Source organism: the organism of the source record quoted next, unplaced genomic scaffold (assembly GCF_019419815.1).
Source record: "Pyrus x bretschneideri cultivar Hongxiangsu unplaced genomic scaffold, Pyrus_bretschneideri_v1 Contig90, whole genome shotgun sequence".
Lineage (NCBI taxonomy): Eukaryota > Viridiplantae > Streptophyta > Magnoliopsida > Rosales > Rosaceae > Pyrus > Pyrus x bretschneideri.
The window spans coordinates 570,360-583,626 of record NW_025999832.1 but is presented as its reverse complement, the minus strand read 5'-3'; the positions used below and the strand labels follow the sequence as shown (position 1 = coordinate 583,626).

At 37.9% G+C, this 13,267-nt stretch overlaps 1 protein-coding gene across 1 annotated transcript; it reads right to left on the bottom strand.

The window, feature by feature from the left end:
• Nucleotides 1–7,844: 7,844 nt before the first annotated feature.
• On the bottom strand, nucleotides 7,845–9,719 carry LOC125473639. The gene is made up of 3 exons (XM_048576752.1): nucleotides 8,693–9,719; nucleotides 8,493–8,611; nucleotides 7,845–8,408 (listed from the first exon to the last, which is right to left on the bottom strand). The coding sequence occupies exons 1-3, from the start codon at nucleotides 9,717–9,719 to the stop codon at nucleotides 7,845–7,847; spliced, it is 1,710 nt and encodes a 569-aa protein (XP_048432709.1).
• Between the last annotated feature and the right edge of the window lie 3,548 nt (nucleotides 9,720–13,267).

The window sequence follows — 13,267 nt, the reverse complement described above, 5'->3', positions numbered from 1 at the left end:
GTTCGCTAAGATTAGTACGTGCTATGTCGATTGCCAATTGGGCATTGACAGTTCGTTAAGATTAGTACGTGTTATGTCCTATCTTAGGGAGAGTGACTGGGCTCGGGTCATTGGTGTGACCGACACCAAGACAAATATGTGGGTGCTCAATAGAGAATGAGTCCACTGAACACGATCAACAAGGTGTTCTCATACTCATGTCACATGAGAACTCATGGTTGGGATAACGCAAAGTAGTCATTTGACTTGAGACATCATAGTTGTCTTGTGGTTAGGTCCTTGATCTTTGACTATGTCAAAGTCACTTTGTTAGAGGGTGTCCACAACATAGTTGGGGTTAAGCCACATAGCCACGGAGGCAAGTGAATGCGCAACAAGGGATCTCTAGCCTTCAAACCATTTGAGGGAGAATACTCTATGATATGATTAAGAATCTCTGGCTAGAGTATGAATGAGATTTAGGAAGTCGTTCCAAATTATATTCAAGGTAATCATATAAGTAAGAGAATCACATTGGATAGTAGACATGAATAAATTATCAAACCAAACAATGTGGTCAAGAGTATTATATTAGAGAAAGACCGTATTGCATTGTAATCCTAAACTAAATAGGTTCTTTACCTTTTCTAATTAGCTTGGGTAGACATGACATACTGCTAGGCGTCACTCATGGTTTGCGAAAGCCTTAAAGGTGAGTAATCACTAAAGGGAGAATTGAAAGTAACTTTCAATTCACAATCGATTTGAAGAGTTCTAATCACCCACCACCTCGTTAAAAGGAACCTAGTGGATCATACACCGAGTAAGGTAGAGATTGAAGAAACAACAAAGATGAGTAAGGATAATAAAATGGTTTAATTATTTATGGCTAGGATTAATTAATATGTTAATTAATCAAATAAATATGCTCGTTATAGACCTCGGGTTAGTTTTAGGCCACAAGGCCCAATGAGATTTGAATTTCAGGCCCATTAACTCAAGTTGTATGACAACCTGAAAACACAAAGGGCTTGAAAGCCCAATGAACCCTTAATGGCCGGCCATATAGAAAGGGATAGTGAACTTGCCTTAATAGCAAGTTTGCCACTGCATTGTGAGGTGGTATAAAGGCAACTTTATAGCCATTTCATCCTTAGGGTTTTCTAAGGGAAGAAAAAGGAACACAAAGCTCTCTCTTCTCTAATAAAGGCCGGCCACCCTAGAGGAACTTAGCTAGCAATAAAAATTTGATGTGATAAAAGATAGCACTCAAATTAAACCCTCTTATTGACAATTGTAGTAAAGATGTAAGTAGGGATTGTTCTAGGCCGGGGATTAGGAGGGATTGCTAATCTACCAAAAACTAACTCAAAAGTACAAAACTAAGCTTAAAAACACTTAACTAGACTCAAAGACTCTTAACTAAACTTATATGACTCAAAACAAACTAAAATGACTCAAAACAGCACAAACAATCAAAAAGACTCAAACTAGACACTAAGATTACTTTGGACGAATTCTAACTTTAACTTGACTCAGAACACTTAAAAACACAAGTTTGGACAGATTCTAACTAAGTTGACACAACAAAGTAAAGGGGGGATTGATTTTGACGAATTTTAAAGTAAAACAAACAAATTGAAAGACTTAAACAACTTTAGACGAAATTAGGTGAATTTATGGGTGATAAGCTAGCTAGATGGTCCTTCTCCACACATGACACACTTGCATACAAATTGATTTCTAGTTGCTTTTTCAATGAACCATGAACCTCAATGCCCTAGATTAACCGTGACATCACTAATTAACCCTCAGATTTTCCTTAAGTCATTGAATTAGACGGACAATGCATCGGCAATCAAATTATTCTTCCCAAGTTTCCTACATGAACTGCATAATAGAGACACAAGCAAAGATCATTAAGCTTTGTGAAAATCATAAGCATTGACAAGGCATTTGTAACTATGACATCATGATACTCATGCCAAGAATTTAACTTAACATGATTGTGACCAGCAACCTTCACTACTTGTGAATATAAGTTTATAACGATTATGTGAAACTCCTTTATATTCTAGCATCAAATTCATGCATGCAAACTAAGTAGGCCTCCTTAATCAACATACAAGTATAAGTTCTTAATAAAAAATTTAAGTAAATTGCATTCACAATTCATGAAATCACAACTAGAATTAATCAAATCATATTGCAAATATAATCATGGTTTTAAAGTCTCCTCTAGCTAAAACAAGTTTAGCCTCTCATGTTCACAGCAAAACAAAGAGAATTTAAATTAAACATTGAAAACAAATGATAGATTACACCTAAAAATGTTCCAACAATCCAACTTGAATAGAAAAAACGTCCAAGACTGCTCCTCCTTTCTTTCTTCCTTGCTAGGCTACGGCACAAGGGTGTGGAATGGCTGAATTTGGGTTGTGATGTATTATGGTGAAGGATGGATGAATGGTAAGGTAGTATGGTGAATGGTAGGGTGCGGAATTGTGTATGAAAGATGGTGATGGCTGCGGATGGGGTGTGTAAGGATGAATGGTTCAGAATTGTGTATATGATTATATGGATGTGTGAATGGGTGCGGCAGAATGTATATAATTTAGGGAAATGATCATGGCTTCAATTAAATGTTTTAGGAAAGATTTAGACGCCAAATACTCAAGGAGAAAGGGTAGTTAAAGTCAAAATCGTAGGGGAGAAAGGATAGGAAAGTTGCGGCAAGGAAAATAAAAGGGGAAAGGTGATGTCTTGCACGGCAAGGGAAAGGGAAAGGGAAAGGGAAAGGAAGTACGGCATCCCTCTTGACTGGGATTAAGGCTTCTAGAACTTATATTTAAGTGTCCTAAATTGATTAGGAACCCCTTTGATAGCTGGAACATAAGTAGGAAAAGATTAGGATTAACTAAGTCAAAATAAGGAAGTTTGACTCATGTTTCCTTCTATGTAGCTGATTCCTTTTCTTCCAAGTCTTGAATTAATTTCTTCCATCTCTTTAGCAGATTCCTAGCCTCCTTTGGTCTTCAATTTCGTCCATCCACCTTGCTTCAAGCATGTGCTAACCATTCCAAGCCCAAAACTGCTCCAAATTGCACTTTCTTGCCACTTTATACAATTGGACCTACAAACACACGAAAATAGCTTAAAATACTAAAATAACTAAGAACTAACTAAGTAAATGCAAGGAATTAAACTAACAAAGTTGCATAAATATGCTCCTATCAATCTTCCTTCTTCTAGATCACCCATCTCTTCATCAATGCTCTCCTTGGTGTGGAGACTTAAAGGTTCTTTATTTTGGGAACTTGGAGTATCCATTCTACTATCTTCATCCAAGAAATCCATAGAGCTAAGAAGTAAGGAATGAAGGCCCTGTCTCTTCGGTGATTAGCCTTTGCTTATGCAAAGAGGAATAAACAAAAGTATAATATTTCTCAACTCGCTTTGTTCTTGAGTTGAGTCTTGGTTCACCACACTCAATAGGCCTTGAATTTCATGGGTAAAGTTTTATTTTTCAGTGCATACAAGCATGATTCTGCCTTTAATTGTTAATTGCATGCATAGATGTTGCTCAAATGAACTAGTTTTCACAAATATTTCCTTCAGCTCAAGTTAGAGAATTTGGGAAGTGGAGTCCCATTTGGGAAGGACCTTTCAGCATTAACAAAGTATTAGAAAGAGGAGGATACTACTTGACAGATTTGGAAGGAAACTTGCAAAGACATCCAGTCAATGCTAAGTTTTTGAAGAAATGTCACCCAACTTTGTGGGATGTTAGAGACTGTTACCTTGATGAGACTTAAATGTTCAAAGAAGTAGGAAAGATCTTTGTTATAATCAGAAACAGTTTAAGTATTGCAGGTATTTAGAATAAAACAAGTTGGAAATGAAGAAGCAAGTCATTTTTATTTCACAATGGAAGAAGGATACAAATGGTCTTAGCTAAACAAGTTTACATCCCTAGCCAAAGCAGCTATTATGGAGTAATAAGTTTGCATGATAGTAAAAATTCTACTAGGTTATTCTAAAGTAATATTGTTATTGGCTAGTTGGGCTTCAGCATCATCAACTTCCAGATTGACCTTCTTCACTTCATCAATCTTCTAATATAGCTTGCTTGCGAGGGTTATCTATTTAGCATTCAGTACAGATAGCTACTCGTCAAACTTGCTACTTTCAGAAGTCATTACCATGATACGATCTTCCATGGCTGAGCCTTCCTCCACTAGTTGTCACAAAGAAGCTAAAGTCCAAGTATGCTTCTCTTTGTAACACTTAAGTCAGTTGGATGCCCTCTCTACTCGTTGGTGCTGATCCCTCAGGGCCCTTAGGTTCTTGAAAAAGTTAAGGAATGACTCGTACTGAATCTTCAATATCTATTGAGCCTTGAATAACTCAATCAAAGCTTTCTCAACTTCTTGGAAGGCCTTCAGACTAAAAGAGGTTGTGAAGTCCTTCTTCATCCACTCCTTAATGATCCAGCGTTGATCCTAGAGGTTGTGAAGTCCTTCTTGCCTAATTCCCTTTCGCCAGTTCCATATTACCCTTAAATTATTGTGCACTTTGGGGCTAGCCTGAGACCTGGTACCTGCCAAGAATTAGGCTCAACTATACAAAAGTCTTCCTCAATGCCCATTTCCCTATCTCCTTCACAAGAATCTCAACTCAAGGTAATCAGTTCATTGTTTAACAAATGAATGAAAAACATGTATCTCAATCCATCCAAGTAATCGTATGCGCAATGAGTTTATGAATCCAACCACATAGATAAATATCAATCAATACGTATTAATCAGATAATAAAAGAATAAATATTTATGCTCCCTACCTGGTTCCAAAGCTACAACGTAAGTCCACGTAACTGCCAAACTGATCAAGTATTTTGATCCAACTCATGAGTTCCTATTCAAAGTATAAACTATCACTATTTAAGCATATATTATAACTCGTATTATAAATAGACTTTGTAGAATACATACTTTAATAAGTATGTATAATAATATCCCAAACAAAACATACTTCAGTTTTCTAGTAAAAATAGTTTTAAAACTAAAAGTTTTTGTATGGTGGAAATTTGCTATGAAAAATTAATATTGGATATCTGTACAAATCCACCAATAATATATAAATATATTATTACAATCAAAACTCGTTTCCAAAAAGAACACTCAACCAACCAAACTCAAAAACATACAAACTCTACTCTCAAGCCAGTTCGTAGCCAAAAAAGTTGAAACTCACCCAGATTTAGTTCTTTTAGCTATATTCCCCGTAGAAATGCTATCTTTTGTCTGTTGTAAAAACTCTGCTACCTTCACTTAGTATCGTAGTATCAATTCCCGCGTGTATAACTTAGTTATCTACCACCATTTTTAGCATACAAACCTTTGTGAACTCAAAGACAAGTGGCTGCAAGAAGTTCAACCTTACCCGACAAGGTGAAATCTTGCTCGAGTCTCTTTGTATGTACTTGTATTTGGTAGATCTATTGCTATATAGGCTTTTCATTGTATATTCAAGTCATTATCAACTGTTTTCCACCTAAGAAATCCCATTTACGTTCAAATTTGGTTAAGTTAAGAAACATGCTTTCGTTGAGAACAAATCGTATTTGAGGACATGGTTAAAAGGGTCTTGAACTCCCTTCATCCTGAACATACAAGATTATGAACTAAAACTCCTTGTTTACAAGGCAAGAAAAATAACTTAATGCAGATTCAACCCATCTGTGACAATCCTTGATAACAAGAAGTTTAAGTGACTTGGGGTGCAAGTAATCGACTTAAACCACACCTAGTCAACATCTGTTATACTAAGATAACAGTGGCACGCCTAAATACTTGTTAGTTTTTATTGCGAGCCTCAAGGCCTATACCAAAGGCCCTACAAGGGCACCGTTCAAATTAACTTTGAACTATTCTTGTAGTACACCAAGTAGCAAGAAGTCGCCTAACAACCAACCTCAACGCAAGTGCCAAACCTCCCAGAGGAGTTGTGCCAAGGCCGAATCCTTGCCCGAACAACATGATGTCATTTTAATAATCTAGCATTACTCTTCTTAACCTACCCAATTATTTAAACAAAAGTATAAGCAAGCTCCCATAGAAAATTTTGTGTAACCAAAATTTACCAGCCATTATTTTGCTCCTACATACTTGTACAATCATTTGTATCATTTCTCTAATAGAATTACGATCCACTAACACATATGGATCTTATTTTTATTTGAAAGATGATACAAATATGGTAGTAAAAATAGCAATATTGATTTATTATAGATTTGTAATTAATAAGGATCTCGTCCTTGAATAGGAATTTTATGTACCTTGACATTCTTGTACTTGTATGTATGTATGTATGTGTGTGTGTGTGTGTGTGTGTGTGTGTGTGTGTGTGTGTGTATTTCCTCCTAGAAAGAAGAAAAACATAACAATTAAAACCTTAAACTCTCGTGTAGTTTTACTATCTTGGTATTAGCAGGTTTTGGCCTTTCTCTTCCAAAATAAAAAGTCCTAAACCCCAAAAACCTATTCTTGCAATGTAACTTCCTTGGTTGCCAGGCCTTATATGCTTGTTGATTATCTTGCATTTGGACAATCAATCCTACCAAAAACCTAAATTTACCAATGCCGCTTTATGTTTTTTTAAGCAGCATAAAAATCTTAATCATTGCCGTGCGGTTTGTTCCTAAAAGTCGGCACTAAAAATCTTAAACCTAAGCCTACATCACCAATCCACTGCAACCATGGGAGAGAATACAATATTGTCTCTTGTTGATAATCAGGATGATTCAGGAACTCGGAAAAGTCTTAATTACGTCTAGAGATCGTGACTTTGGTTGGATTATTGATTCCAAGAATACTGACCACCTAACATATGACAAGTTTCTCTTTCAATACATGATTCCTCTTCTAAAAGAAAGTGTTGTCACTACTAATGGCTATGTTATCTCAGTAATGGAGGCTGGTCCAATTGCATTTATCCCATCTTTAACCTTACACAATACCTTTCTTATTCCGACATTATTAAATCATCTTTTATCGGTCGGTCAAGTTACTGAACAACTAAATTATATCCTACTAACGTTTCCTTTTTTGCTTAATTCAGGGTATCCGGATGCGGGCTATAATTAGGTGTGGTACTAAAAGAAGAGGGTTGTATTATGTCGTTGATGTGGCGCTCAAAAGAGTGAATCAAGTACGTAGTGTAGTGGGAACGGTGACAAAGGTAAGAAGATTTGGTTAAGACATCGCAGACTTGGGCATGCCTCATTTAGCTATTTACAAAAGTTGGTTCCGTCATTATTTACTAGTATTCATACTCTAAACTAAACTATCATGTATGTACTCTAACAAATAGTTATCAAACCTTTTATCCATTGAGTTCCACTAAAAGAACCGTTCCTTTTGAATTGGTGCATTGTGATGTGTGGGGGTCCCTCCCCTGTTTCAACTCTAAACGAAATTTGAGGATTGATTATCTGTGGATTACTATACTGGGATGACTTGGCTCTATATAGTGAAACACAAGAGCTATGTTACTCTAATTGTCAAGAATTTTCACCATATCGTTCGGACTCTATTTTCGCTTCCAATCAATGTATTAAAAGCGTGAGGCGTGGGCGAGGCGTCCGAGGCGAAGCCTAGCCTAGACGTGAGGCGAAGCCTTACAGGATTTAATTTTTTTTATATATATGTTTTATATATTATACATATAATTGTATTAAAAATAATACTATGTAAAATAAACATCCATTCTCAATTATTCAAAAGATAATATCATTTAAATTCATCATTCAAAGGTAATATCACCCAAATTCATCATTCAAAAGGTAATAGAAACAAAGAAAACAATCATTCATCTAAATCCTCTTCACCTAAATAAAAGGCAACATCATCCTCTTCATTGCCAACTCTAGATGAACTTGTCGGGTATCTCATCATTTCATCAAAAGAATCTTCCGAATCATATTCCACATTTCTTCTAGTTCTACTTGAGGATTCTTCATTACCCCGTTTTCTTTTGTATATAATAGGACCCTGAGGTTGAGTAGGCTCGCGAGGAGGAGGAGGAGGAGTAGGCTCACGAGGAGGAGTAGGCTCACGAGGAGGAGGAGGAGGAGAAGACTCTCTAGGCTCTCGAATGTATGAGCCACCTTCATAAACCGGGGTTGGCACATTCCTTACGGCCTCAACATTATACAATAACTCATCCTCAAGCCATGTAGGATCTTCCGGAAGAACGGGATCTTCTATCTCTGTTATCCATTCATCATCAGAGGCAATTTCTTCCACAACAATAGGATCATACTTCTCCATCCTTTTCTTACTTCTTTGTTGTAAAGCCAAATTGTACTTGACATAGGCTAAAGCATTAAGCCTTTTGTGTTCAAGCCTATTCCTTCTTTTTGTATGAATCTACAAATAAATCAATTCTATTATTCAAGTCTAAACATTTTAAGCAAAAATGACACTTAAGATACTAATAATATATTTACTTACCATTGAAAATGTGCTCCAATTCCTCTCACATCCCGATGCACTACAAGTAAGGCTTAGAACTCGGATAGCAAATTTTGTTAACTCGGGTGTTTTATGCCCAAAGCGCTCCCACCAAGCCGCTAAAAAACCAATATTAATAAGGTAAGTAATTTAAAAGTTAATGATAAAAAGATATTAACAATTAATTAATTAAATCTTACTTGGTGTTCGCTTTTTCCTAGTTTGCATAGCCATAGAATCCGCAAATGGACCACACTTATTAGTAAATAAATCCAATTGAACATCGGCCTCTTCACGTTCTTTCCCTTTCCCAAGCATCCTATCCATGCAAGCAATCAACCCATTTCGCACTTCATCAGTATCTGAGAAATTATCCTCGTATCGAAATTGTGGGTTTAAGTAATAGCCCGCCGCATGTAGTGGTTGATGAAGTTGATCGTCCCATCTACGATCTATCTTTCTCCAAATAGGCATATATTTTTTCTCCACTTTGTTAAGATTGTTTGCAATTTTCTCTTTTGCGGCTTCCATCAACTCATATATAAAACCCATGGGGGGTCTCTCCTCCGAATCAACCTCTCTCAAAACACAAACAAGAGGAAGAACGCCCTTAATGCAAAAGGAAACTCGACCCCAAAACTCACGATCATATAACACGTGATGCTTAGCCAACTTTGCTTCACGGGATTTTGCATAGGTACTTTCCGACCATTCTTGAGAGGTAAACAAAGCAACAAGATTTTCCTTTTGCTTTTGTAAGCTTTGTAGTGTAAGGAAAGAAGTGGCAAACCTAGTGACCGTCGGACGAAGAATTTCCGAATTGTTAGTGTACTTTCTCATCAAAGCTTGTACCCATTGATGCCCATATAGATACTTTGAAATACACCTAGCACGTTTGAGTGTGTCATCAAACCATGCCATCTTAGAGATATCTTCTAACATCAAATCAATGCAATGAGCCGCACATGGAGTCCACCACACCTTCTCTTTCCTCTCCATAAGTTTTGCCCTGGCATTCTTGTAGTTCGAAGCATTGTCAGATATAACTTGAACCACATTCTCCTCCCCAATTTCTTGAATAACGTCATCCAAATAACCATACAACAAATCTCCATTCTTAATAGAGGCCGATGCATCAACCGATTTCAAGAACCAAGTACCTTGAGGGCTATTGACAAGAAAGTTGATTAAACATCTACTTTTGCCATCCGACCATCCATCCGTCATAATAGTGCATCCATATCTCTTCCAAGCCTTTTGATGTTCTTTCATCATACTTTGTACATCATCAACTTCTTCTTTAAGCATCCAAGTTCTATATTCATGGCTTGTAGGAGCATCAAAGCCGGGACCAAAATTGGACACCAATTTCATTGCATTAACATAATATTCATTGTTTGCCGCATTGAATGGAATGGCACTAGTGTAGAACCATCGGGCAAGTGCTCGGGATGCTTGTCTTCTTTCCTCTTTTTTGAAAGGTGTATTCAACGTGGTTTGACGAGCTTCCGATGTAACATGCCTATCAAGTGGTCCCCTTGACCTAGGTGGTAGAAAAGAACCAATTTGTTATGAATGTGTGGCACTCGCACTCCCACTCCCACTACTTACATATGATGTCCTTGTTGTGCCCATATCGACACTTTCATTTTCTTCTCCACCACCACGATACAACTCATGACTAGCTTTCCTCTTTTCTTTAGTTCCCATAACATTAGCAAAACATTCTTCTTTCACATTGGGTGGGACTTTTTTACAACTTATCATTCCTCCCGAACTTACACCACCCAAGTGATGTTTGAATCTAGAAATTGAACCCGTGCATTTGTGGTTACAAAAAACACAATAGAAGTGCTTAGTGACAGGATCCAAATCTTTTGTCCATTGCCAAGCAAAATCTTTCTTAGAAAAAGAAGCCATATTCTTCAATACCCTAAACAATAAACAATAGATGCATGCATACAATTAATGAACCAACAATTTATTAATTAATTTATATACCAATACCAACAATTTCCAACAATTTCTAACAATTTCTAACAATTTATTAATCAATTTATAAATTAATCCTTTAATTAATTTATTAACAATTAACCCTTTAGTGCCAATTTCTAACAATTTCTAACATTTTATCTAAGTGCCAATTTATGGCAGTGCACATGAACACAATTTATGGCAGTGCACATGAACCGGTATAAGACTATAAATGCAAAACAGTTTGGCAGCCACACAGACATAAAACCGTGGGCTCTGTCCCTGTTTTCTATTCTGCTTCTTCCTCTCTCTCTCTCTCTGTCTGTCCCATGTTTTCTATTTTGCTTCTTCCTCTCTCTTTCTGTCTCTCTCTCGCAGAGCACCTTCGGCCTTCCCCAGAAAACACCGGCCCTAGAGAACTATTACAGAGGACTTTTCTTTAAGATCCTCGCTAGAAAACTAAATCCCCATTAACCCCAGAGAACTATTAACCCCTTCCCCAGAAAATAAATCCCTAATTTCAGAAACCCTAACCTTTGGATCTTGCTGACGGTGCTGGGGCTGGGCTGTTGGCGCTGAGGTGACGGCGGCGGGGTGATGGCGGCGTGGCGTCGTGGCAACACCGATGTTCTGAGCCTCTGGGCTTCTGGCGCGCTGGAGTAGAAGAAGCAAGGCAAAGTCGCAGAAGGCAAAAGGCAGAGGCAGAAAAATGGGTAGAATTCGAAGGTATGGTGGGTGATGAAGACTGAAAATCTTACCCAAACGACGTCGTTTTGGGTTTGGATAGTTTTTTTTTTTAAAAAAAAAAAAAAAAAACGTCCAGACGCCTTGAGGCACGCCTCCGCCGCCTCGGCGTCTCCGACGAAGCATTTCGCCTACTCCAGCAAAACTGAGGCATTTGCCTCTCCGCCCAGCCTCAAGGGCGCCCTAGGCGCGCCCCGAGGCGAGTTCTTTAAAACATTGCTTCCAATTAAAGTGTTTTGCTTCAATAATAGGAATAAGTATGGTAATGTTGAATTGTCTCAATTTTTCAACAAGGCATCCAGGAAACCACTTGTCCTCAACACCTCAATATAAATGGGTGGCAGAACAGATAAATTGACATATTCTTGAGATGGGGCATTTCTCATTGAAGTTGCTGCTCCGCAATCTTATTGGGTCGATGCAGTTACATATGTTGTTTACATGATTAACAGAATGCTCTCCAAAATGCTTGATTTTCACACTCCTCTAGATGTGTTAACAGATCATGTATCCTTGCCCTCTTCCCTCAATCTCACCTCTGGTATTTTTGGATGTGTAGCATATGTTCACCTTCACAAGAATCAGCGTACCAAGCTTAACCCTTGTGCAGTGAAATTGTTTTTTTGGGCTTTGCTCCACAACAGAAATGCTACTAATGTTATCATCATTCGTCTCATAAACTCTGTTTCACAATGGATGTTACATTCTCATAATCAGAAATTTTCTTTTCTCTTGATGAGCCTAATCGTGTCCTTCAGAGGGAAACAACTTATGAATGACCGATTTGGTACACGATGACGGGGTTGAAAGGAACAATTATCGAATGGCAGCCGACTATAGATCAGTACGCAGCCACCGAACGGCAGTTGTCTGACCATCAGGCAGCCACTGAACAGAAGCTGTCTACTCAGCAAGCAGCCACCGAACAACACATGTCCGACCAGCAGGCAGCTACCAAACAGAAGCCGTCTGATCAACAGGCAGCTACCGAAAAATAGCAAGTTACATATTAACAGCAGGCTACCAATCAGAAACTGTCACACGTTGTGGGTCAGCAGCTTGACCAATTCCTTATACCTGTCGATCACTTATTGCCAGCTTCTAGGGCAACTTCCCCTTCTCACACGCTTGTACCTGTTCACGAGTCCATGGATACTTCCGAGGAAAGTTTTTCGAAACCTAGTAAATTATCTAATTTTGATGTTGTTGAGCGTGCTTATCAATGACCTCTAAAACAAAATAGCTGGAAATCGCCAGTAAGATTCTCTCTAGAAGGGAAGGTCAAGTATGCCATTGCAAACTATATGTACCCACCCACTTTCGCCAAAGTATCAATCCATGATGAATCAAATGGAAGGAATAAAAATCCCAAGAAAAGTTGAAGAAGCTTTGAAGGATCCAAAGTGGAAGAAGCCATGCAGGTAGAGATGGAAGCACTGCATGAGAATGGGACTTGGAATATCGTACACTACCAAAAGGGAAGACAACAGTATGCAAGTGGGTGTTTACTATTCAACACAAAGCAGATGGGACCATTGATCGATATAAAGCAAGGCTGGTTGTTAAAGGACATACACAGACCTACAATACAATTACTAGGAAATGCTTGCACCGATTGCAAAAATGAATACCATCCTAGTATTGTTATCTTTGGTAGCTACTTTCGATTGGTCGTTGAAGCAATTTAAAGTTTAAAATGCTTTTTTGCATGGAGATTCAGAGGAGGAAGTGTACATGGACATTCTGCCTATTTCGTAAAGCATTTTATGGTCTAAAGCAGTCACCAAGAGCTTGGTGAAGAAGAAGAAGATGGTCGCTGAAGCAATTTAATGTTGAAAATGTTTTTTTTTTTTTTTGCATAGAGATTCAGAGAAGGAAGTGTATATGGACATTCCGCCTACTTCGTAAAGCATTTTATGGTCTAAAGCAGTCACCAAGTGCTTGTTGAAGAACCATAAAGCCAGCATTTGCAAATAAACCATGAGATGAAGGAAAGGGTTAGAATACATGTCCATAAAGCCAGCATTTGCAAATAAACCATGAGATGAAGGAAAGGG